This window comes from Lampris incognitus, chromosome 5, assembly GCF_029633865.1.
Source record: "Lampris incognitus isolate fLamInc1 chromosome 5, fLamInc1.hap2, whole genome shotgun sequence".
In the NCBI taxonomy this organism is placed as follows: domain Eukaryota; kingdom Metazoa; phylum Chordata; class Actinopteri; order Lampriformes; family Lampridae; genus Lampris; species Lampris incognitus.
The window spans coordinates 28159214-28186637 of NC_079215.1; the positions used below are offsets into that span (position 1 = coordinate 28159214).

The 27424-nt window shown below is 41.5% G+C and overlaps 1 protein-coding gene across 1 annotated transcript in view; it reads left to right on the forward strand.

The window, feature by feature from the left end:
* Window positions 1–158: 158 nt before the first annotated feature.
* Window positions 159–27424, forward strand: part of nomo (nodal modulator) — a 64419-nt gene continuing 37153 nt past the window's right edge. Inside the window, 26 exon segments of the mRNA XM_056279951.1 lie at window positions 159–289; window positions 5251–5515; window positions 5764–5912; window positions 6211–6366; window positions 7523–7593; window positions 7694–7839; window positions 7954–8101; window positions 9523–9699; window positions 10854–10999; window positions 11135–11249; window positions 14335–14432; window positions 14766–14949; window positions 15182–15312; window positions 17047–17202; window positions 17383–17461; window positions 17678–17872; window positions 18888–18976; window positions 18978–19104; window positions 19786–19875; window positions 19970–20015; window positions 20228–20328; window positions 25293–25399; window positions 25515–25587; window positions 25816–25968; window positions 26263–26400; window positions 26669–26758. Of these exon segments, the coding sequence (XP_056135926.1) occupies window positions 274–289; window positions 5251–5515; window positions 5764–5912; window positions 6211–6366; window positions 7523–7593; window positions 7694–7839; window positions 7954–8101; window positions 9523–9699; window positions 10854–10999; window positions 11135–11249; window positions 14335–14432; window positions 14766–14949; window positions 15182–15312; window positions 17047–17202; window positions 17383–17461; window positions 17678–17872; window positions 18888–18976; window positions 18978–19104; window positions 19786–19875; window positions 19970–20015; window positions 20228–20328; window positions 25293–25399; window positions 25515–25587; window positions 25816–25968; window positions 26263–26400; window positions 26669–26758 (3246 nt within the window). The 5' untranslated portion in view covers window positions 159–273.

Genomic DNA, 27424 nt, shown 5'->3' on the forward strand with positions numbered 1-27424 from the left:
TCTATCTATCTATCTATCTATCTATAAGAAGCAAAAGAAAAAAAATTTCACATGGGAAACGATTTATTTCATTGAAAGGCTTCAGAAACTCGTCCATGATCATAGTGCGGCTCCCTTGACGTTGCGTGCCTCTGCAGGATATTCAGGAAGTTTATCCAGGGACGGAGAGGAAAGTGGAGCTAACGCTAGCCCTCCGTAACACGCCGCCTGACTTGTGTTATTCGTTATCCGACAGAAAACGAAAAACTTTTTCCCCGATGAGGAAAGAAGAAAATGGAAGTTGACTCAGGTAAAGTTGAATTCAGCAAACTTCAGTCAGAGAGCACCTTAGGGTGTAGTTAGTTAACAGTTAGTTAGCTTAGCTGTCAACAAACCAGAATATCGACAAACTTAAGCTAGTTGAGATCTCCCGGTCGCTAACTTGACATTTTGGATCGTCGTCGCGAATTTAGATTTAGTTTGTTAATTCTGATCAGTTTATTGAAGTGGTACACCTAAAAGCTAAGCCGAGCCTATATGGGTAGCGGGGGGGGGGTGCACTTGGTTTAGTCATCGAGTATAGTATTGACAAGTATTTTAGGGATGGGCAATCCATGGTGGAAGGCATTACACCGTGTGTGTGTGTGTGTGTGTGTGTGTGTGTGTGTGTGTGTGTGTGTGTGTGTCTGTGTGTGTGTGTGTGTTTGTTTGTTTGTTTGTTTGATTGTTTGTTTGTTGCGCACCCCCCCCCAGTAAACTTTATAAAATGTTAATGTTTTCTGTAAAATTCTGCAGCATACAATGCACATCTCAGTATATGCAGAGATGGCATGAATGGGTTAATTTTAATGTAATCTACCTTTCGAAAAGATTTCATATGACTGCTTCACATGTCTGTCGGTGCAAAATGTAGTTACAACAAGGTGGATTTTTTTTTTGTTGTAAAAATTGCACACAAAGAAGAAATAATAGGAAAAAAAACTAAGCCAATATATGTACTGCACCGTTTAAAAGGCTGAGCATCCCCCACCCCCCAGTTCTCTAGCTCCCCAAGGACATTCTCAGTCTTTGCTGCTCATATGTTTTTGGTTGAGGAACTGGCAGAATATTTGTACAAAACAAAATATATCTTAGTAATAATCTAATTTAGCTAGACAGTTCTGTGCAGCAGTCCCCTCTGGTTAAGCAGGTCATGATGAGTAGATGGAATCAATCAATCAATCAATCATGCCAACTGTTCTGTAAGGAACGTGGCCATTGGCTGATCTGAAATTATTTAGAACTCGTTAGATGATGCCATCGACTAATTTAGTTACTAATTTGCATAATGATGTTGCAAGAGAAAGGTCTACAGCGGTGAGAGAGAGAAAAGTGAAAGACAAAATAGCCTTTTTTTTTCTTTTTTTTTTGTGCTTTTTCCCCACATTTTTTCCCCAATCGTACTGGCTAATTACCCCACGGGGAGCGCTGCAGACTATCACGTCTCCTTCGATACATGTGGAGTCGCCAGCCGCTTCTTTTCACCTGACAGTGAGGTGTTTCACCATGGGGACATAGCGTGTGGGAGGATCACACTATTCCCCCAGGTTCCTTCTCCCCTCCCCCCAAACAGGTGCCCCGACCGACCGACCGACCAGAGGATGCGCTAGTGCAGCGACCAGGACACATACCCACATCCAGCTTCCCATCTGCAAACACGGCCAATTGTGTCTGTAGGTACGCCCAACCAAGCCGGAGGTAACACAGAGATTCGAACTGGCGATCGCTGTGTTGGTAGGCAGTGGAATAGACCGCTACACAACCCAGGCGCCCCAAAATATCCCCCCTTCCATTATCCAAACCTCTTATCCTGCCTCAGGGTCGCGGGGATGCTGGAGCCTACTGAAATTAGACACCATGATAATATTTATGTGCTACTGCTTACCGTTTACAGTAACTATTTTAAATAAGGCATATGAAATGGAGGTAGACAAAAAGTGAAATTATTAACAAAGAAACCAGTCTACATATTTAAAGGGTTAGAAACCCCCCCCCCTCTTTTTTACTTTAACACTTTTTGAGCTACAAATGTTCTACTCTATACTTTGTATTGCTGGTGTATTTAAACTTAAATAAATTTAAAACAAATTTAACCTTAAAAGACAAGTCTTCGATGAAATCTCAACATTTCTGTGTAAGAATACAGCTAATATATGAATATCCAAATCATGAATGCTTTTGTAGTTGCTCATTTAAATAGTTGCTGTGGGGAAGGACTTTTCCAGTAACAACTATGTGGTGCATACCATTTTACTTCTTCACCATAGTCGCAAAATGCAGAAAAAGAAGGCAAGTAGCATGGAGTTGGAAAAAGCGAAGTTATGGCTAAGTAGAGGAGTGCACTCAGTAGAGTGCAGATCTCCGCCAGGCGTATGTAGTATATCTCCTTCTCCGTACACACATGGACAGAAAAACCAGTGTTTTTCCTGCCATTATAAAAATTTTGTGCAGTGCCCAAGTCAATTGAATGGGAAATATGGAAAAAAAAATCCACAATAGACTATTTCTTAAATGCAATATATCAGGTCAGGGGTCTGAAGACTTTCAGACAGCTCTACATTATCATTATCAGAATAATAATTCTTATTTATACAGTCCTTTTTAAAAAACCTGTTGTGCGGGTGTCCAGGTGGCGTTGCAGTCTATTCCATTGCCTACCAACACAGGGATCACCGGGTCGAATCCCTGTGTTAACTCTGGCTTGGTCAGGCATCCCTACATACACAATTGGCCGTGTCTGCGGGTTGGAAGCTGGATGTGGGTATGTGTCCTGGTCGCTGCACTAGCACCTCCTCTGGTCAATTGGGGCACCTATTCAGTGGGGGAGGGGGAACTGGGGCAATAGTGTGATCCTCCAATGTGCTACGTCTCCCTGGCGAAACTCATCACTGTTAGGTGAAAAGAAGCGGCTGGTGACTCCACATGCATCGGAGGAGGCATGTGGTAGTCTGCAGCCCTCCCCGGATCGGCAGAGGGGGTGGAGCAACGACCGGGCCGGCTCGGAAAAATGGGGTAATTGGCCAAGTACAATTGGGAGAAAAGGGGGGGGGGCAATTTTATTGAAAGAGATAAAAGGAATAAGAGGTGCAGAAATTATCCAATGTACAGAAACTCACAGGAGAGGCGAGTGATTGCCGTAGTCAATATCTCAGCCTACTATGACATTTCTGGGAACCTGTGATATTATTTATAGATGCAATCATGCATTTTGTTTGATAACACCTGAGACCAATCAAGCGTCTCATCCCATGTCTCCAGGCCATCAGAGCAGCCATTAGCCAGGCAGGGTGTGATGGGGTACTTTGTTTATTTGCCTCTGGTGCATATTATTGTCAATTCTTAATCAAGGTGCTGTCAGCTGCATCTCTTTAATGTTTTATCCCCCTCGTGACTGCAAACAGCCACATAATTACCTCCTCTGTGTGAAATACTGAGTCAGTGCAGACTAGGTTTTGGCCTCATTGGTAATTACCTAAGTTGAACACAAACTCACGGTGGATGTGGGCATGTGTTCTGGTCGCTGCACTAGTGCCTCCTCTGGTCAGTCAGGGTGCCTGTTCAGGGGGGAGGGGGAACTGGGAGGAATAGCGTGATCCTCCCACGTGCTACGTCTCTCTGGTAAAACTCTTCACTGTCAGGTGAAAATAAGTGGCTGGCGACTCCACATGTATCGGAGGATGCATGTGGTAGTCTGCAGCCTTTCCCGGATCAGCAGAGGGGGTGGAGCAACGACCGGGATGGCTCAGAAGAGTGGGGTAATTGCCCATGTACAATTGAGGAGAAAACGGGGGGAATAAAAAATCCAAAAGAAAAAAAAAACCCCAAAAAAACCTGTTGTGCATCACAACAAAGTGGAATAGAAATGAAAGTAAAGAAGTGCAGTTGGGATAAGGGATGATTTGTTTTATTTCTTTAAGAGCACTTCAAATTTTGTATGACAACATTATTTGACAGTAATAACTTACAGATGGGAAATAGGTCATACTAATTGATGGCGCATTAAAATGAGGCTCAAGTGAACAAGGATGTCTGACGTGGCAATTATTTATTTTCACTCTGACATTAAATGAGGAGCGAGACAAAAATCTTTTACAGTATTGTCACACTTTAATATGTTTATGAACAGACGCACAAGCCTACGTACTTAATTGCACGCCGATCAGTACAGTACAGTCTCTCTTATAGGGCAGTTATCTGTTCTCCCCCTCCTTATCTCATGTCTTCCAGCTCACATCCCACCAAGGCCAGTTCTTTAATTACTGTGTACAGACCTGCTACACTGAGTTTAACAATAGGCCTTTATTAGTTCACATGGAGAAGACACCTTATTGCTACCTTTGTTCTGTTACACATGAACTTTAAGCGTCTATGTAAGCAATATAGACTAAAGGTAAACATGGGTCATACATGGTCAAAGATTAAAAGTAAGCAAACATCATATATGAATTGCTCTCACAATGTCTCATTTTGTTAAATGCCCGTTGCTTCGGCTCCTCTCCTCATATTTCTGTGCCACATGTTTATGTGTTTATTTACTTGTTTATTTACGTGATTATGACATGTCTATGCCATGGAGAGGGTTCAAGATGAAGGTGGACACAGTTTTAAATGATTAACACAGGATTTATTTAATAATGTCTTTCTTTCATTCATTCACTCGCACGGGCCGGTCCGCTCTGGTGCTGGAGCCTTTTCCTTGTACGGCTCCCCTTTTCGCCGTCTCTCTTCAGCCCTGTGTTTCGCCTGTGTCTTCATGTGCGTCAGTCAGTCCAGGACCCATCTTCACTGTAGTATATAAGGACAGGTTGTTAGTTTGACACACCTGAGGCTGATCACTAATCAGCCTCTCTATCACGTCTGCTCGGCCACAAGCCACACTCCCTCTCTCCACTTGCAGATGAGGCTAAACCACACACCCCTACCACAGTGATGTATGTGTTTATTTGTATATAGAGCAGCAAAGTGAGATCCGATCACAAGTGGTCACTCGAGCCGCATGTGGAGATGCATTCTAATGCCAGATATGAACTGATGTACTGATATCTTTGCAAATCTGGGCGATTGCTAATTGCAAGAGTTGGATGTCAAGTGGAAGGAGTTACAAATAACCAGCAGGCGTTGCATTGTCTGTAACACAAACTTGAGGGCTAAAATATTCCATTAGTGTGTCAGAACAATTTTTGGCCAAAGAATATTTCATAAATGAGGCCACTGATTCTTCCATCTTTTTAGTGTTCTACACTGATTGCAGTGGACCAACCACCAATAACCCACTACTAGATCAGCTACCCAGCTACCAGTCTCTGCTATACCGCAGGAAGCTTTCATCTAACACCAATAAGCGGAGAGGCAGCTCCAGGAACCGGCTTGGCTCCTCCAACAGTGGGAAATGGGGCCTGAGTACAGTCAACAGACATGAGGAGAAGCAGAGGAATCAGACGCAACAGAGATCTGTCAGAGAACTGCCCAAAACCATTGATGAGAAACGCAGAGACAAGTAGGAAAATTCTTTTATGCCCTCATCATACAGGTTGCTAACATTTTGAACCTCACCAAGTTACCATAGTTGTAAAAAGAGCCAATGAAAATCACCTTGAAGTTTTTTTTCCCTGTTTTTCTTTTTGAATTAAACTTCAATCAAACACAATTGATTCCATTTGAAACATATATCAAAGTGTCTAAACGCTATTTTGTGTATTATTGGCATTTATTTGGAGTCTACTTATAAATCTCCATGTCTATTAGGGAACAGCGTCTGGAGAAAGCTCGAGAGCTTAGCAGTTGGAGACAGTGGAGACAGAGCACTTACAGGAACCTGAGGCGGTTGAGAGAGGAGGCCCGAGAACGGCTGAGCTCCCTAGAGCTCTGGAGGGGCGACATCCACCTCATAGAGGGTGAGAGAGGGGTGATGGGACAGACTGCACATCTGAATATAGATCTTTATCTGAAGAGGCATTTCTTATGGTCAGTAGAGACCTAGAACTATGCTTAAATCACATCAGAGAAACATACTCATGATTGATTTTCTATTCAGTGCAACAGCAAAGACCAAAAAATATTGAAAAACAAAACTATCTCTACTTCGATGCATTGTAATTGTTGTATTGAGTTAATATCTGTCTCTCTGTTTCTGTCATCCCGTTTGTTTGTCTGTCCCCCCCCCCCTTTTCTTCATTTTCTTCTATTCAATAGGGATGTTTGGTACAGGGATCCTTTCTTACTTCTCTTTCCTGCGCTTCCTGGTTATGCTCAACTTGGTCATCTTCCTGCTTATGTTCAGCTTCGTAATGTTGCCCATCATTGTCGCCCCCCATACTTCAGGGAATACCACCTACAACCAGGCTGATGGTCAGAAGAACCTTCATTGTATTTACTCGATACATCAGCAGTCCAACTCCTTGAGCAAATCTTTCCTTTCCACAAGCATCCAAGGCCTATTGTCAAAGTATATCAGTCAAAATCTGGTTGATCAAAGACATGATTCTGACCATAAATCTGATCTCAAATAAACTGAATGTTCTAGACCCGCATTCTTATGCCCCTTTTCCACTACATGGTACCAGCTCAACTCGACTCGTCTTGCTTCTGTGTCATTTTCCATTACCGTAACAGTACCCCCCTCAGTGTAGCTGGTCATCGTAGCGACGCCTGGCATCTCCATTTTTTTCGCTTTCAAAATGTACTTTTAAGATAGCTCTGCTTCGACTGCTTCGGTATTTAAAAATTCCAGGTGATATCCCATACACGCATTGATGATGCAGTGGCGCAAAATGACTTACGCATTTCTCTGACCAGTCAGAGGTCTGCATTGATTTTCATACCCACTCCAGTTTTTTTTTGGAACTTCGACAAAGGTGGTACCAGAAAATGGTAACAGTTACCAAAATGCCGGTACTTTACAGTAATGAAAATAAAAAGAAGGTCAAGTTGAGCCGGTACCATGTAGTGGAAAAGGGGTATTAATTGCATTGTCCAAGAACTGTAAAACATGAATTGCTGAAACACTTTTTCATCTTTTGTCGTTGTCTTTGACAAAGAGGCTCACCTCAGATTCTGAGTAGCTCACACATTTATTTAGTCTTGGTTTAGGAGGAAGGGAGGGACGGAATCTTAGGGCACATTCACCTATATAAGTTTCAAAGCCTTGATAAAATTTAGCTCTGCTGGCTTTACCTTATACTGGAAAAAATATACTGACCTTGTTCAAATAGATTATGAGGTATGCGTAAATAATTGTACTGGTTGTGTGGCATTATGCTGGCATGCAAAAAAAACAAAACAAAAAACCCCCAGCAAAACCTACCAACTACACAACACATTTTGATAAAGCAGAAATTAACATTTTAGTTCTGATTGTTTATAAGTAGCATGCATATATTGGTTTATATGTAGACAAAAGGTGACAGTGAGCAAAAGTGTATTATTTCTGCTTTACATGGAAGAATTTCACAGACGGACTGATTACAGAGTCCAGAGTTTCTTTTCTTAATGTGTTCCACCACAGGAAGTGGGTGCAGTTCTCGTCGAGGCCTGGTCATCTTTCATGAGCACATCACTGACCTGCTCTCAGGCGGGGTAAAATCTTCACATTTCCAATAATCCCTTCTCACAATATCATATAACAATACGGTTTCTTGAGAGATCTTGCTATTCCTCTGATGTGCTTAACCCACAGGGCTTTCTTGAGCAGACCTATCTTTTCTATGGTTACTACAATGTGGATGCCATCCACTTTCCAATGTTCACTTACAACCTGCCTCTAGCCTACCTGCTAGTCACCATAGCCTACCTCTTCCTCAGTCTTATATGGATTGTTAAAAGGTACTGCAAAATAATTAATTTTAAGGGAGCAATCACAATTATGAAGACAAAGCTCAATTCTAAGTTAATTTGAGGAATTGGGGAAACAGAAAACATACCTCTCTGTCCCTGCAGATTGGCCACAGGCTTTAAGCGTTACCTGGTCCAGGATGAGGATCGCTTTCAGAGCTTCTGCAACAAGATTTTTGCTGGGTGGGATTTTTGCATCACCAATGAGAATGCAGCAAGGCTGAAGAGGAGCAGCCTTCTCTATGAGCTTAAGGTCAGTCAACGATTTTGTTCAATTAACAAGTTAGTGTTTTTTGGGACAGACATGTAAGTCAACTAGGGATGCACCGATACTGACACCAGTATCATCGGGTAATAGTCCGATACTGTCCTCGTATACTCATAATCATACTCGTAAAACTACTCCAATACAACTGCAACCGATACCCGACTAGACAATTCCTGTTGAAATTGTGAAAAGTGAGTAGTGCCTTTTTTTGCCATTCGTACAGGAAGAGAAGCAGATGGAGCCAGAAAGACGATGCGGAGACAGCTGAGAATTAGACAAACATGTCAATGTTTCATTTGTACAAACGAAGTGAGAAAATGACAAAGTTCCAAGCGTGTGTAACTTGGATGAGTGCAGACAGCCTAGGCACGTATGCAGCGCATCACGTGGGCGGGCGGAGTGGTTTTTTTTACTTGCTACACCAACTGCAACTGTATTGCATGTGGTTACATGCCAGCTGTGTTTTCTGTTTCACTTCTGCTTCAACGGGTAAAATCTACATAGAACTATGTAAAAAATCAAGTACAATCTGTTTAAAAATTATTAAAATAAATACCCCATTGTACCAGAGGCCATGCTACGTAGCAATGCAACCTTGTGGTTTTTCTTTTCATTGCACAGTAAAACAAATCAATTAAGTCAATGTGTATCCATGATCCTGTAATTAAAAAAATCTAGTTAATTTAGTACCAGTTGATGTAACCTACGCTTCTAAACCCTGCATAACCAACTGCATTATCACTTGGCAAAACTCAATATGCGTGCAGAAATCTCCTCAGAAACACTGCTGGCACGCAACCACAGACGCAGTCAGTGCCATGTGTGTTCAGGAAAACACAAATTTGAATGTTAAAATGTCAGCAACAGCGTCATGTTTTGTAATTAATTTGTTGCAGTCAGAAAGTAAGGAACATCTGATGACAATAAAACGTGTTTTCAAAGTTATTGTTATAACTGTAATGGTATTATTATTATTATTAAGTACTCATATTAGTACTCTGTGTCAGCAAGTACCAAAATGTAAGTACTAGTACTTACACTTGGTCTGAAAAAAGAGGTATCGGTGCATCCCTAAAGTCAACATTGTCAAATTGCAGGAAACAACATTGTCAACTTTCAGTTGCAGTAAAGAACCCCAAGGGGATAATGGTAAATCATATTCCTATTGGCAGTGTGCAAAATGAATTTCCAAATATAGAATTCAGCAGATATAGAGTCAAGAAAGATACAAATGTTATAAAACTGTATAAAACTGTAAGTGTTGTTTCTTACATATTAGTATTTCATGGATCAGTCCTGGCTCTGGGAGTTGTAATATGTTTAATTTTTATGCTGCTTTGGAAATGAATTGTCATTGCCTCTGGTGAAATCTCATCTATTTTTTTAACTTCACTTTCTGTCCATAGACGGACCTGGAGGAGGGAAGGATCAAACAGAAAATAGCAGATCGCACTCGCAAAGAGAGGTGTAGGATCTATGTCATCCGCCTCTTCCTCAACCTTTTTGTTATAGCCGTGCTTGCTGCTTGCTTCTACAGCATATATAGAGCCACCATCTTTTCACAGAATGCCCAGATGAAAAAGGTAAAAGCTGCAATCAGTGACATTACAGAACAGTTAAACAAATTCACAGATCCTAAAAAGTTTTAATTTTTGTGTCTTCCTTCTTCGTTCACTCTACCATTCCTGCCAAGATTTCAGTTTCCTTTTTCATCGATTAGGACTTAAAACAGTGGCGACATATTTCTAAATCTGAAATTATTATTATTTTTTTTTTTTATTCCCCCCCAATTGTTTTCATCCAATTACCCCACTCTTCCGAGTCATCCTGGTCACTGCGCCACCCCCCTTTGCTGATCCAGGGAGGGCTGCAGACTACCACATGCCTCCTCGGATACATGTGGAGTCGCCAGCCGCTTCTTTTCACCTGACAGTGAGGAGTTTCACCAGGGGGACATAGCACGTGAGGGGATCATGCTACCCCCCCCCCCAAACAGGCGCCCCGACCGACCAGAGGAGGCGCTATTACAGCGACCAGGACACATACCTACATCCAGCTTCCCACCCGCAGACACGGCCAATCGTGTCTGAAGGGACACCCGACCAAGCTGAAGGTAACATGGGGATTTGAACCAGCGATCCCCATGTTGGTAGGCAATGGCATAGACCGCCACGCCACCTGGACACCCTCTGAATCTGAAATTAGATTATTAGTTTTTTATGTTTGCAGAAAACGTGCAAGGAGAAAAAATGTCTTTGGCAACACATTATTTTCTTTTGATTATTAAGTAGCTGCCATTGGTGAAACATTTCAAAGCATTTGAAAAGTGAAATGATAATGGAAATTTTAGGTGATTGGTCACTCTCTAGCGCTAACTGTCCAGAATTTAAAGCAAAATTTTTAATATTCACAAAATCCTGACTTGCATACTTAAAATTTATTTAGATCTAATTTGCACCAACATTTACACACTCTTGAAATACTGTGTACAACTCTTACCTTTCAAATCTAAATCAGTCCCTGTGAGAAATGTTATGTCAGTCAGCTTGGAGAGTGGAAAACTTTTCAAACACAAGGATTTCTACTTCTAGGCGAGGAGCTCTGTTTGGTAGATTTCTCAGGTTGTGTTGATACATTTTTCAAGGGCTGATATGTGGTAATTTTTCCTTTAGTTTGCCGTCTCAAAGATGATTGTAAAGTTTTCTCTCCATATTCTATGATTTTTGTTGTGTTGCAGGAGAACTTCACAGTGGACCTAATCTATGAGTATCTGCCCTCAATAGTAATCACTTTGGCCAACTTCATCACCCCTCTCCTCTTCTCGCTCATCATCAACTATGAGGACTACTCCCCTGCATTTGAAATCCGCTTCACTCTCATGAGGTGCACAGAATCTGTTTTTGTTGACCCTCATAGTGCAATGAGTGTTTTAGTATCTTTAAAAACATGAACTGCATTGATTTTTTTTTTACACCCCCCCCCCACTTTTTTATTTTCTTTCTCTCTGTCCTTCCACAGGTGTGTGTTTATGCGGTTGACAAGTATTGGGGTTCTGCTCTTCTCTCTCTGGTCTCAGATCACCAGGTGTATGGAGGAGTCCTGCAAATGTAATGAAAACCATCAGCTGTACACTGTAAGTGTTTCTACTCTATTTTGACTTGGTTCAGATTGACAGCTAGTTGTCTTCAGGCAATATTTGGTCACCTAAACCTAGCTACTATATTGATTTCTCATTTAAATTTAATTTCTCCCAAAACAGCTATCAAAGTTATACTGCTCGGTTATGAACAATGTGCTGAAATTATCCAACGTCTTTTGAAGGTATTGAGGATGCTTAAGCTATAACACATGAATTAACGCAATTGATGCTTTGTTTCATTTGCAAAATTCAGTTTTTATCTGTAGCGCGTCACTGTTACTGTATGTAAACAGGTGAAACATTGTACTTAAAAGGTTCTGAGTACAAGAATCCTGAATTTTTAGCCTTTCCAATAATTTTGTTTAGTAACAGGTGCCATAGCTCTTTAGCACCAAATTTACATACTTCGTCTGCCCATTAAGAAGTTGTTCTTTGCAGACATTTTTTTCCATCTTATGATGTCTATTGATTATATTTGCAAGTTGTTAAAACGTAGCAACAAATCTGATGTCTTCCACAATGCACTGTAAAATGTAACCCTCTTTAATTGAGTATAATATATTGAGGCATACAATTTTTCTTAAAACAAGTGGAAAATATGTGCCATTAGGATTGGTCTCTCCAATGCAAATCAACCTCTTTCAAACATTTTTACAAATAAAGGGGCAGTGTGTTGATGTTAAAGTGGCTGTATACAACTTTTCAACTTTCCTCCCTAGCATTTCCAAGTGGTATTATTGTTCGCACCGCTGTCGCAAAGACAGCCAGATCACTTTCCATTTATTAGCCACCTGGCTACTGTCCAAAGCAAGAAACTACCTTAACTGCAAGACATGTACAGTGAAAAGGAAGTATTTATGTCATTTGCAGAAATATCAACCAAATATAACATTCCAAAGAATAATTTTTTCAAATATCTTCAATTTAGGAGCTTTATATCCTCATCTCAAAATCATTCATTAGATAAACCTGGCATTTCTACATTAGAGGTAGCAGTCACAAGACATTGTTCTGATAAAGCTTTAATTTAAACTCTGTATGATTTGTTTGTGTCCGGATCTGATGATTCATCTGAATCAAAACTGAGATTATGGGAGGAAGATATAGGGGAGGAAATATCTTTAGAAGACTGGAGTGAGGCATGTAAGGAGGCACAGAGGCAGACAATCAGCAGTAGCATGAAACTCATACAGTATAAATGGCTGATGCGGACATACATAACACTGGTTAAAACACATAAGTTTAATGATAACACTCCTGATACTTGTATCAAGTGTAAGGAGACAAGAGGAACACTATCATTGTATATGGGAATGTGTGAAAGTGAAAACCTTTTGGCAAGATGTTATTAATATTATCTATCAAATTTTATCAAAGCAATTACAATTGGAGCCCAAACTTTTTATTCTTGGTATATAGCCTACCAACCCACATTTACAGAGCAGAGAGTTCAGGTTCATAGACATGTGTATATTACAAGCTAAACGTGTAATCGCTCTTAATTGGAAAAATGTTGATGGACCAAGAATTGGAATGTGGATCAAAGAAATGGCATCAAACATGTCAATGGAAAAGATAACGTATATTGTTAGACGTAAACAGAATGTTTTTTGATGATATCTGGAGACCCTTTATGTACTTCTTAAGGCATAACGTTAATGTTGGCAACTTGCTTCAGCAAGAACAAGCTCTGGGGGAGTAGGGTAGATTTATATGATCGTGTACATTGACCAAAAAAACACCCTTTAAATCTTCTTTCTTTTTAATGTTTTTTTTGTTGTTGTTGTTTTTTCCTTTTTCTCTTTTCTTTTTTTCATCTTTCTTCTCGTTACTGCTGTTTATTTTATATAACTTTCTTTTTTGTACTTAAGTTGTTAGGGATTGGGTTATGGCAGGGAGAACAGGGTGAAAAATGTTTGCTGTGTTCTGTACTGTTGATGTGATTTGCAAACTGAAAACCAATAAATATATTGTTTAAAAAAAAAAGAAAAAAAGAAACAACCTTAACAAAGAATCACAATTTAAACTGGAAACCCTGATCTCAGTGCTATGATAAAGGCAGAGTAAAACATCCGGTAGTATTAATAAGTAGGCAGGTTGTGTTACTTACTGATACAGTAGAAAGAGTGCCAACTGAATGTCAGTTTGGAACCCTCTCAAGTTCCGGGTGTTATATCGATCTCTGTGAGATCCATTTCCCCCTAGCCAGAATTTGATACAACACCAGGACGCTTGATTAACCTTAACCTAACCTAACCTCAGCATAACCCTAACCTCAACCTAACCTTAACTTAACCTCAACCTAACTCTTACCTTAACCTAATCGTATGCGATAGCTAACCTGTTTCCATATGAACGCTTTCGTCTGGCTAGGGGGAAACAAATCGTGATGGGGAAACAGAGTTTGATACAACACTGGAGCTCTCTCCATCAAGTGAATGCCCATCCGAGGTTCACTCTTGTTTACCTCTGTTTCTATCACTCCCTCTTCTCGTCCTCCATGAACGGGGTTCTTTTTCTCTTGCCATGTACAATTTCCACTGTCATTTCAGTTGCTCCATTGTCCACCATTTCTGCTACTGGGGATAGTTACCGATAGCTACCGGGGAAAACAAAAGCACTATCTTCCTATTTTGGCTGCACAATGGTTGATGCATTTGCTTTTGTGCCGTAAATCAAGCCTTCATTTTGCCGCAAGATCGTACCTGATGGCAGACAGAATTGCCTAGTGAAATTGGGGCTTCTAGGGAACCAATCTAAACGCCGATGGTGTCATTATTCAATAGGTATTACACTGTGCAATCAACATTTACTTCATACTGATCAGTTAAAGCAAAAAAGTTGTCTACTGCTGCTTTAATGGAGTTTTACATCTTAATTCTAGATAATGTCACTTTAAAGACAATTCTTGGAACAGGTAAACCTTCATTGCAAATGGGTAAAAATCAAGGTCCCCTATCTTTACTGTCCTTCACACTGTTTTTACCATTACTAATTAAACCAGCAGAAATCAAGCCTTGTCATAAAAGGGTTTAACTGTCATTTGCACTGCTCTCAAAACCCTCGCTGCTATCCACAGTGTTGGGAGACTCGTGTGGGTCAGGAGATGTACAAACTCACTATCTTCGACTTCATCATCATTGCTGCAGTCACCATCTTTGTGGAGTTTCCTAGGAAGTAGGTCATCATCTCTCAACTCAGATAGTTATCTTTCCTTTAGCAATGACTGAGCCATCGATTTGTATACAAACTTCTGTGTAGCTTTTTTTGTTTGGGGGTGGTGGACAAACATATTTTGTATAAAGATTTTGAGATTTTTATTATTAGACATCTATTCATCATTCACACATTGTACAGTAGAGTCTACTTTTCATCTAAACTTGACTGTTAACTTTCCATTTAATTGTGTACTTAAATATTGACGTTGTGCTTTTTTCAGCAGCAGATAGGTCTCATTTTGTCTTGGTTCCCTGGGATTTCTTTGTTCTGACACTACCTTGTCTTCCCTAGGCTGATGGTGAACTATTGTAACTGTGGCCTTGTTAAGTGGTGGGGTCAGCAGGAGTTTGCTATCCCTCAGAACGTGCTGGGGATTGTCTATGGCCAGACCATCTGCTGGATTGGCACATTCTACTGCCCCTTGCTACCTGCCATCTGCACCATCAAGTACTTTTTTATCTTCTACATAAAAAAGGTAACAAACTTTGCTTGAACAAAAGTAGTGTTCTTAAGTCAAATAATTGACATTCAGAATTGAAGGGAGAATGTCATCCATCTAATATCTAGTCTCAATTCTGTATAGTTTCTTTCTCAGTGCCAAATGTTTTATGCATGGCTGACATGAAATGCTAGTGTTAAGAACGTCCTCGATTTAAAGAACTGTAATTTTGTTCCATCTAACTACCTTTGTGATCCTTGTTTGCCAGGTTTCGCTGGTTAACAACTGCCGTCCAGCCACACGTCCATTCCGAGCGTCCAGCTCCAACTTCTTCTTTTTGGCTGTGCTGCTGATAGGCCTCGCTCTTGCCTGTCTGCCTGTCTCTGTTAGCATAGCACAGTAAGTAGTGTGATGTATATGAGCACATAATGTTTTAAGTCAAGTCTCTCGGATAAATATGAGTGGCAAACCTGCTGCCATTTTCCTGTTTTCTTCCGTTGTGCCAAACTAGTCATATACAGTATATGGACAGGGTTCTTGAACTGATCTGGAAAATATGGAAAAGTATGGAAAATTATTTTCTTAAGTTCCAGTTCTGAAAAGGTATGTAAATTACTAGAAAAAAATGTTATTACAAAATATTTTCCAAATTTGAGTTTAAATCAATTTTCTTTTTAAAAGTATCAGTGTTTTCATAATAAATGTGATTGGTCAAGAGGCATCCAGGTAGTGCAGCAGTTTATTCTGTTGCCTACCAACATGGAGATTCCAGTTCGAATCCCCATGTTACCTCTGGCTTGGTCGGGTGTCCCTACAGACACAATTGGCCGTGTCTGCGGGTGGGAAGCCAGATGTGAGTATGTGTCCTGGTCGCTGCACTAGCACCTCCTCTGGTCAGTCGGGGCGCCTGTTCGGGGGAGAGGGGGAACTGGGGAGAATAGTGTGATCCTCCCACGCGCTACGTCCCCCTAGTGAAACTCCTCACTGTCAGGTGAAAAGAAGCAGCTGGCGACTCCACATGTATTGGAGGAGGTATGTGGTAGTCTGCAGCCCTACCTGGATTGACAGAGGGGGTGGAGCAGTGACCAGGACGGCTCGGACAAGTGGGATAATTGGACAGGTACAATTGGGGACAAAAAAGGGGGGGGGTTAAAAAAATATATATAATTGGTCGGTGTGCATGGCCTTGGAAGGTGGCCTTCTTTTAACTTCACGTGCCTGCATGTTTCCTCCCTGGTAGTTGATGGAGAAATAGACTACAGCAGTGTTCCAACAGGGTGAATTCTGAAACTAGACAACTAGTCCATCCGTGGTCATGGGGAATTGAAGTTACTGTATGTTTGGGCAACAAATTTCCATCAAGAATGAGACAGATTTTTCTATTTTGTTTGCTCCTAAGACAGGTTGGTTGAAAATGTTTCTTAATATTTAGTTAGAGAAAAATGGACATTATCCTTAATTAAGTGCTTGTATAGTTTCATGATTGGATTATTTGTCTTGCAATCTAAGTGTCTAGCACTTTTAGTCCCATTAGATATCTATAATAATGATAATAATAATTCATTCATTATTCATTCATTATCCAAGCAGCTTATCCGAATTCGGGTCGCGGTATGCTGGAGCCAATCCCAGCAGTCATTGGGCAGCAGGCAGGGAGACACCCTGGACAGGCCATCAGTCCATCACAGGGCCAACACATACACACACACCTAGGGACAATTTAGTACAGCCAGTGCACTTGACCTACATGTCTTTGGACTGTGGGAGGAAGCCAGAGCAATAATAATAGTGATAACTTTAATTGCAAAGCACTTTTCCCAACCAAGTTGCACAGAGCTGAAAATAGAACAGCACTACAGAATTAGTTAATTAAACCCACATACAGCACAATTGACACTACAGCCCCAAATTGCCAATTATAAAGAATAAGTAATGTTCACTATCGCTGTTAGCAAAACATACTGTAGCTCCAAGTCTGGATGACAGTTTTTGAATTGAAAATGGAGACATATTTGATGCTATTTTCTGTCTTTTTTGCATCAAAGTAGAGTAAAACCAAATGTAATAACATGTATTATTGCTTTCATTGCCACTGCTTATGTAGACTCTTTCACTAAATTCTATTCTCCACAGGATAAACTCCTCCCAGACTTGTGGACCCTTTGTTAATTACACCACCTCCTGGGAGGCGCTACCAAGAACTATATCCAAACAACCACCTGGGGTCCGTACCTTCTTTTCTGCCCTCTCTTCAGAAGCCTTTGCGGTCTCCTTCTTTGTCATCACATGGTATGTTTTATAGGCAAACACTACTTTTACATCACTGTTCCCTATTTCAGCACTGTTACAATTACAAGGACTTATAATGTACATAATTTTTATTTTCCTGAATTTTTTCTTTGATTCAGTTAGCCATCCCTATTTATTGATATGTTCAGTCATATCCTTTTTGTGCTTTGCCCTCTGCAGTTTGGCCATGTTTTATGTAATCGCACTAGCAGGAGCTCACAAGAAAGTCATTAACCAACTGAGGGAGCAGCTAGCCATGGTAAACATGCACAACAAAATTCATCTTTAATGCTCTTCTGGTTTGTTTTGTTGAATTCACATTTGCACTACCTATTTCCAGTCATTGTGTTGCTCAATTATACATTTCTCATTTCTAATTTCTCAATTATACATTTCTCATGTCTTGTTTTAGTTGTTATAGAACTATCTAATAACTGTCTGTTTTTTTGTTTTTGTTTTTGTTTTTTTTGCTCAGGAGGGACGAGACAAGCGCTTTCTGATCCAGAAGCTGTGTCAGGCCCAGAGGCTATCGTCCATCAGGTCTCCTAGGTCCCAGACCCAAAGTCCGCCACACACCAGCAGAGGCAGCCCCAGCTACCACACTAGCTTCTCCAACAACTACATGGAAAGGGTGTTCCTAGCCCACCCACCACCAGACTCCTCCACACATGTCTAGGGGATATCATTCTCCAACAAACAGATTAAAATACTAAGGTTGCCTAACACTTAACTGACATAGCTATTTGTGGACTGGAAATAACCAATTAAACCATGATGTTCGCATAAATAACAAATAAAATGTAAAATATGTTTTGAAATTTAAATTAAACTTCTAGAAATGAAAACACTTTGAACATGGTGAAGAAAGAGTGTCTGACTGGATAGCCAGATGAGATGAAAGCATACCTGACCACAGGGGTTGTCAATCTATATATTGTTTAACTGATAAGAGAATATGTTCTTTAAGAATCTTGGGACCAATGAAGCCCTTTTCTGCCTTTTGTGAAATGTTTTTGCTGTGTTTTCAAACAATATGTGCTATCCTCTTTTCCTTCCAAGAAGGGCTTTTATTATAATAACCACTGGTGTTTTTGGAAATATAACTCTAAAGCATATTGATTTTTTGTTATATGTATCAACACTAAACAATTCTTACTTTTATAACTTTGTACTGATATGTTTTGTATTGCTGGTATGCAAATGTTTACTGTAAACCAAGATGATGACGTTTCACTAATACCCTACTGTAATTTATACCCTAACAAATCTCCACACTAATTTCCACTGACACTGAAAAGACATCTGGTCACCCCAGATATTGTATCTAATGGTAGGAGTAATTTAGTTGTTCCGATACCTTATTGTTAAAAGTTTCGATGTTGCGGTGAAGTTTTGGGGATTTTTCTTTTCTTTTTTTGTGTCATGGTTTCATAATGTACAAAATATGTATGAATGAGAAACTTACAATAAACTGTTGCACTTTTCCCCTTTTTTGAGTGTGCATTTTGCGTTTCGTGACGCTTGCATGAACTGACAACTTTTGTTGGTCAAATTTCTGTTAGTTTATGACCTTGTATAACCAACCGTACGTCCTTGGAAATTTGAGGTAAAGTTGTGCTACATTTCCTCCGAGCCGGAGGGGGGCGGTGCAGCAGGTCGCGTTTCGATTCGGGGCAGCAGCTCAGGTGGTACCGAACGGAACCGGAGGCAGCGTGTGCTTAGTTCATCGTGAGGTTTTGGCAGCCGGAGTGCTTGGAAACACGGTCCGGGAAAATGGGAACGATCTGGGTGCTTTTTGGTATCATCTGGTGCCAGTTAGCGGCCGTGTTTGCCGATGACATCGTGGTGGCATGTGGAGGATTTGTAAAATCTGACGTTGAAATCAACTACTCTCTGATCGAGGTGAGAATGCAAAGCGCTATTGCCAAATAGCTAACTGCTAATCTGCAAGGTTAGCGATAGTTGAAGATTAGCTTTGGTGGAATGACAGTTTGAATGAAGCGGCTAGAAAGAGGAATTAAAGCGAGCACTTCTTTTTCTTTTGCTCCCGAACGTTTTGTAAATAATAATATAATAATCGAGCTAACCAGTTAACTGTTTTAAGGCATTTGACTCGACAGCTCTTGTTTGTGTCTGTCACTCTCTCGTATGACGTTACCTCCAGCCACCCGTCGCGTTGGTTAGAGGCAGTTTGATAGATTAACTACATGCATTTTTAAGTACTGACAGCATTATGTTAAGGCCAGTTGTCACCAATGTATTGGGTATTTTTGTCGCTCTGATTCAAGCTTCACCCCCTAAACCCGTCAGTGCTGACGAGGTAAATGTTAACTGCTAATGGTAGTCGCTAGCATGGTTCTAATCTCCATTCATTCACACACTTCGTGTTAATGAGATTAGCTGGTTGGCTAATTTGCCAAATTATCCAGTTTGGCTAGACTGCCCCTTTTCTTGCTGACATTCAATGTGTGTTACACAAAATATTTGGTGCCTGGATTAGCCGGGCCCAACCAAACCGTAAAGTCTCCATATGTTATTAACTGTAAATATGCCCTAAGGAACCGTTTCCTCTTCTATGATCAGATTAAGATGTACACCAAACAAGGCTCCTTGAAATATCAAACGGACTGTGCTCCGATCAATGGTTACTTCATGATCCCTCTGTATGACAAGGTATGTGAATTACTGTTTTCACTACTTTTAACTGTCAGTGACTTAATGGTCATGGTAATCTATAGCTCTGACCTTTTTCTTTTTTTTTCCACAGGGAGATTTTGTCTTGAAGATTGAACCTCCACTTGGGTGGAGCTTTGGTAAGAATATTTAGTATAATCATACCATCGTTATTCACATCAGAACTGTACATTCAACAGTCATATTTGGCATGGAATACATAAAGGCAATCAGAAATTCTCAAAATCTAATCTTGTCATTTGCAGTTACTTGAGTATTGCACACATTATAGTTTAATTTTAGGTCAGGTTTTTTCATATTTTGATTTCTTTCCAATTATTTGTCTCTCTAGAGCCTACAAGTGTTGACCTCCATGTTGATGGGGTCAATGACATCTGCACAAAGGAAGAAGACATCAACTTTGTGTTCACTGGCTTTTCAGTCTCTGGAATGGTGAGAACCTCTGGCTACATTCAGACTGTATGTTAAATCTTACTCAGTTCATGGGCATCCAGGTGGCATGACAGTCTATTCCGTTGCCTACCAACACGGAGGTCGCCGGTTTGAATCCCCATGTTACTTCCAGCTTGGTCGGGTGTCCCCACAGACACGATTGGCCATGTCAGCGGTTGGGAAGCTGGATGTGGTTATGTGTCCTGGTCGCTGCACTAGCGCCTCCTGTGGTCGGTCGGGCGTCTGTTTGGTGGGGAGGGGGAACTGGAGGGAATAGCGTGACCCTCCCACACGCTATGTCCCCCCGGCGAAACTCCTCACTATCAGGTGAAAAGAAGCGGCTGGCGACTCCACATATATCGGAGGAGGCATGTGGTAGTCTGCAGCCCTCCCTGGATTGGCAGAGGGGGTGGAGCAGAGATCGGGACAGCTCGGAAGGGTGGGGTAATTGGCCAGATACAGTTGGGGAGAAAAAAGGGGAAAAAATCTTACCCATTTCAAAGTAGTTATCCAGAATATTGAATTTTTAAAATGTAGGAACAAACAACATAAATGTATGTAGGATAAACATCTTGAGATGAAACATCTCCCAAAAACCATTTTGGACAACAATACAAATGACAACAATTAAAAAAAATAGAACAAGAACACAGTAGGCAGCCCTGATAACCTTAATATAAAATGATCATCCATCCATCCAAACCGCTTATCCTGCTCTCAGGGTCACGGGGATGCTGGAGCCTATCCCATCAGTCATTGGTTGGCAGGCGGGGAGACACCCTGGACAGGCCACCAGGCCATCATAGGGCTGACACACACACTCATTCACACCTATATTCACACAACTGATTCACACGATCAAATTAAACAAAAATGCAGCATCATAGAACAGAGCACTGATTTCGAAAAAATTGACGTTTTCCTTGGGTAAGTTAATTAAGAGTTCTTGAACAGACTGAATTATTTTAGGGATTGTACATGAGTTGGTAATCTACACCAATCTGATGGAGCCTTAATAATAACTGCAGACCCATCGCACCCTGGTCTCACCCTGTTCCAACTCCTCCCTCCCCTCCGATAGGCGCTACAGAGCACTGTACCCCATAACTACCAGATATAAAAACAGTTTCTTTCCGTGGGCTGTCATTCAACTGGAACTGCTGTCTGCTGATATTTATGGAGACTTGGCTCAACAGCAACATAGCTGACTCGGCAGTCGAGCTAGCGGGCCGCACAGCCTCCCATGCCAACAGGACAGCGGACTACGGCAAGATCCGCGGAGGAGGTTTGAGTATTTATGTCAATAACTCTTGGTGCAACAATGTAAAGGTTGTTGACAGGCATTGCTCTGCTGATCTCAAGCCCCTTATGATTTAGTGCAGGCCTTTTTACCTGCTTAGGGAGCTAACCGCTATTACCATCGCTGCTGTGTACATCCCCCCACATACTAATGCTAAGGTAGCACTTAAGCAGCTACAATGTGCCATCAGAAGACAAACACCCGGACAATGCCTTTATCAAAGGTGGTGATTTTAATCAGGCTAACCTCAGGGCTGTATCACCCAAATTCCATCAACATGTCTCCTGCCCCACTAAGGGACAAAACACCCTGGACCATCTCTATACAAACATTGAGGACTGATACAAAACTACTCCCTGCCCCCACTTGGGGCAGTCTGACCACCTCTGCCTGTTCCTATTCGCAGCCTAAAAACCCCTCACAAAACGGATCAAGCCAGCTGTAAAGACAATCACTGTCTGGCCAGAAGGAGCAGTCTCTGAACTCCAAGACTATTTTGACAACACAGACTGGAGTATTTTTGCACATTCAGCCACCCATGGCTCCCATATAGATATTAATGAACAGACATCTGCCATACTATCCTAAATTAACTTTTGCACTGAGAGTGTCGCAACAAAAAAAATCAACCCGCACCTGAAACCCTGGATGACCAGTGAGGTCCGGCAGCTGCTGAAAGCCTGGGATGCAGTGTTCAAGTCAGGTAACTGCGAGGCCTACAGCATAGCCAGATCCAACCTCAAAAAGGGGATCAGAAGAGCCAAACATAACTATTGCCACTTTCACAATAACTGAATGTGACAAGGCATTCAGTCTATCACAGACTACAAAAGCTCCAATAGCGGTCCCATTGTCCATGATGCCTTCCTGCCAGACGAGCTAAATCATTTCTGCGCCCGCTTCAACAAGGACAATACTGACCCGGCTACAAAAATCCCCAGCCACCCAGAAAACCAGGTGCTCACTCTATCAATTGCAGAGGTCAGAGAATCACTGCGCAGAGTGAACACATGGAAGGCTGCCGGACCGGACGGCATACTGGGTCAGGTCCTCTGGAAATGCTCCGACCAGCTGACTGAGGTCTTCACAACTATATTTAACTTCTCACTGTCCCAATCCATAGTCCCAGCGTGCTTTAAGACCACCTCTATCATTCTTGTCCCCAAGAACTCTGAACACCCATATGTCTGAATGACTGCCGACCCATAGCACTCACCCCCATTACTATGAAGTGCTTTGAGAGACTGGTTCTGGCTCACATCAAACCCCCCCCCCCCCCCCCCACAGTCAACCCACATCAGTTCGCCTACCGTCCCAAAAGGTCTACAGTGGATGCCATTGCCACTGCCCTGCACTTTTCTCTGACCCACCTTGAACTTAACAACACATACATCCACATGCTGTTCATAGATTATAGCTCTGCCTTCAACACTATCATCCTCGCCAAACTAACCATCAAACTCCTCTCCCTTGGCCTCAACCCCTCCCTCAGTAACTGGACCCTGTACTTCCTGACCAACAGACCTCAGTTTGTTAGGTTAGGTGACCACAACTCCACTCTGACCCTCAGCATAGGTGCCCCTCAAGGCTGTGTTCTGAGCCCCCTCCTTTCCTCCCTCTTTACCCATGACTGCCTGCCAACTCACCCTTCAAATGTAATGGTTAAGTTTGCGGATGACACCACAGTCATTGGCCGTATCACCAACAATGATAAGACGGCCTACAGGGACGAGATTCAGCACCTCACATCATGGTGCACTACCAACAATCTTGTTCTCAATGTGCAGAAGACAAAGGAGCTGATTGTGGACTTCAGGAGGTCTAGAAGCTGCAGCCACTCCCCTGTACACATCAATGGGGTGGAAGTGGAGCGTGTCTCCAGCTTTAAATTCCTTGGAGTCCACATCAGCGAGGAACTTTCCTGGACATCAACCACACAGGCCCGTGTGAAAAAGGCCCAACAGCGCCTGCATTTCCTGAGGAGGCTGAGGAGCACCCGTCTAGGCTGAGGAGCACCCGTCTATCCCCCAAAATTCTCACCAACTTCTACCATTGCACAATAGAGAGCATTCTGACCAGCTGCATCTCAGTGTGGTACGGCAACTGCACATCAGTAGACCAGAAAGCTCTGCAGCGGATCGTCAAGGTGGCCCAGCATATCACTGGTACCCAGCTCCCAGCCATAAAAAAACATTTATCACAAACACTGCCTTCAAAGGGGTCTCAGCATCAGCAGAAATCCTACCCACTGCAACCATAGACTGTTCTCCCCCCTGCGCTCTGGGAGGCACTACAGGAGCATCAGAGCCTGCACATTGTTTTTAATGAAAATAAATTGAATTGAATTCAAATGAATGCTTAACACTGTAAAATAATTGAACCATTTTTTTATATACTGTACTGTACATTTTTCATATACGTATACACTCTGTCATGTCCGTCCACCTCAGGCATGTATGTAAGTAACCTGCTAACATCTATTTCAGCATCTCTAATATATTCTCTGCACCACTGTACTTTATCACTTCTTATTTCACCTGTATAAGTCAATCCTTGTGTATATATCTGAAGATTGTAGTGTTGTTATTCTATGTTAAGTACACTGAGAGAGCCATGAAACCGGAATGAAATTCCATGTATGTGCAAACGTACATGGCCAATAAACATGATTCTGATAAGAAATGCCCATTTTCCAATTTTCTTTGGAAATCTTAGATACTTTAAATAGAAGCTGTTCTGAGTGTCACAGTGAATAGGTTATCCTATAAGGTATTAATAACTGTTTTGAGTAGTTGAGGTAGTTAAAACATATGAACGCCATAATGTAAAATGTCTTCTGGTGTGTAAGGGAAGTTAATGAAGTAATTCAAACATGGTACCACTACTTTTTCTTCCTATTTTTTCTCCCTGTTAAAGGGTTTTTTTTAGGGAGTTGTTCCTTATCCGATGAGAGGGTCTAAGAACAGGATGTTGTGTTGCTGTTAAGCCCACTGAGGCAAATTTGTGATATTGGGCTATACAAATAAAATTGATTTGATTTGACTTGACAAGTGTAAAATGAACATTTTAAAGCAAATCTACAAAGACTATCATAAACGTCAATAAGCATAAAATAGGCATTATGATAAATAAGAAGATGCATTGTAAAATCATTTTGATAGATATCTGCATATTCCAATAAAGGAAGTATCAGGGTAATGAGCTTTTTCGAACATCAAAAAGAAATCAGTGGAAAGAGCAAAGTCACTGATCTGATATCTGTTTGAGGAGTTGCCTTTATTCAAGCTGAACTTGAGGGCACAATGGAATTTACTAGTGTTTAAAGTAAGTGTAAGAGAAATGGCTGATTGTGGTAGCAGAGAAAATTTTATTTTCGCTCTTTTGCACATGGGTGTTGTTTTAGGATGGAGGTCTGTTTGCACTGAAATTGGATGGTCACTTTCAAAAATGATTGTGAACAGTGAGAGAGAGCAGTAAATTTGAATTGTGTATTAAGGCCTGTAGTCTGAACATGCTTGTCTCCTACTTGAAAGCTTTTGATTTGTCCCATTAAATTTTTTCCCTCACAAAGTATTATCTCTTAAAGTATTAGATTGAGTTCTAATAAATATTGGAAGATATTGTGTTTATTCTACGCTTTGCTTTCATATCTTTCCTACCTCAGGTTCTGAGTAAGGGCCATCCCCTGGGCCCTGCAGGAGTAGAGGTGAAACTCAGCCAAGCAGGAACAAGAGAGAAACTCCAAACTGTCGTAACTCAGCCTGGGGGAAAGTGAGTGACTCATTACATATTTAGTAGCGCAATACAGAGGTGTCTCTGAATAAAACACATTTCTTGAACTCCTCAGCTGCATCTTCCCTTAAAAACGTTGGCTGTCGTTTCCCAGGTATACCTTCTTTAAAGTACTCCCTGGCAGTTATGAAATAATAGCCTCCCACCCCACCTGGACACTGCAGCAGGTTAGTTTATCCATTTCTGATTTAATGGCATGATTAATTCTCAGGGGGATAGACAGCAGCCATCAAGAGCTAATTGCCAATGCTAGGAAGTTATTAATTTTTCAAATCCAGTCATCTCTTGCTGTTATCCTTCAAATGCCTGACTTTCCTTCTCCTGACTGCCGGGTCTGTTTAAAGCAACTGTCTGTGCCACATTGTAATTTGTCCATTGTCTTCTGCTATCCATAGAGCGTTTCATCAGTGCATGTGTCCAATGCCAATGCCGCAGCCACTGAACACCTAGTCGTGGGAGGCTATGATGTCTATGGGGAGGTCCGTAGCGATGGCGAGCCCATGAAAGAGGTCACTTTCCTCCTCTATTCTGCTACAGTCAAGAAAGAGGTAAACTGACATTACTTTACATTTTTTAACAAGTCGAGGAAATGTTTTCCAATTGTCTGCAGGCAGTTTGATAATCCACCCTGCATCATTCTAATTAATTTCAATTATCAAAATTAATTTCTTTTTGAAATTAACTCTATAAAGAAGTCTTATTTGCAATCACCACGTGGCTTGGCATCCAGCATTCTGAGGTCTGGTGAAATGAGTCTCTTTCAATAAAATTGAGTTACCTTGCTTCTTATGTGTTTGTGTCCGCATTTATGTCCATGCCTACATCTCTGTTGTAATTTGCAGGCTGTCAGTGGCTGTAACACAGCCCCAGTAGAGGGGGCAGAGTCTGGGGATAGTTCCCTGGTTTATCTGTGTAGCGCCTTGTCCAAAGAGGATGGCACATTCTTCTTTCCCTCTCTGGCTAGTGGAGACTACACTGTGGTAAGCTATCAATTTTCACAGTGCAAAAAAAACAAAACAAAACAAAACAAAAAGCCTCCTCCGATTAAAACCTTTGTTTAATTTTGCACACTTTAATTATCAATTAAACAGCAGACCTTAAATAAAGTTTCCACCCAGCATCATGAAAAATTGTCACACTCGACACAATATGGCTGCTTGCCGTGTCTTTCTTTTTAACATACATAAGCACTAATTATGCTTTGCTCGTCCCATTGTTCTAATACTGTTCTGTGACATCTTACTTCAGGTGCCTTTCTACAGGGGAGAAAGGATCACTTTTGATGTTGCTCCTGCTAGAATGAATTTTAAGGTTGAGCACAACAGTTTGAAGCTAGAGGTAAGGAGGCCAATTCAAGCCATTTATTCTCATTGTTTTTGTGCTGTGATCTCATTTTGTACACAGAATGATACTTTTATGTACTACAGGTCAGTCGGGTGAGACCATATCCTGTGAGCATGTTTATAATCATAAAAGACAAAATTGATATATTTAAATTGCTTTTTTAAATCAACAGCAGTTTTTTTCCTATAGAGCACTTATCAAAAAAGTTACAAAAGGCTTTGCAGAATAGAAAATGACAGTCAGAATTAAGATCTGTCCATCCATTATCCAAACCACTTATCCTGCTGTCAGGGTCACGGGGTGCTGGAGCCTATCCCAGCAGTCATTGCGCAGCAGGCAGGGAGACACCCTGGACAGACTGCCAGTCCGTCACAGGGCCCACACACACACACACACATTCACACCTAGGGACAATTTAGTACGGCCAATTCACCCGACCTTGTGGGAGTTCCTGTGGGCGGCACGGTGGCGCAGTGGTTAGTGTGGTCACCTCACAGCAAGAAGGTCCTGGGTTCGAGCCCCGGAGTAGTCCATCCTCGGGGTCGTTCCCAGTCATCCTCTGTGTGGAGTTTGCATGTTCTCCCCGTGTCTGCGTGGGTTTGCTCCAGGTGCTCCGGTTTCCTCCCACGGTCCAAAGACATGTAGGAATTAAGATCTGTA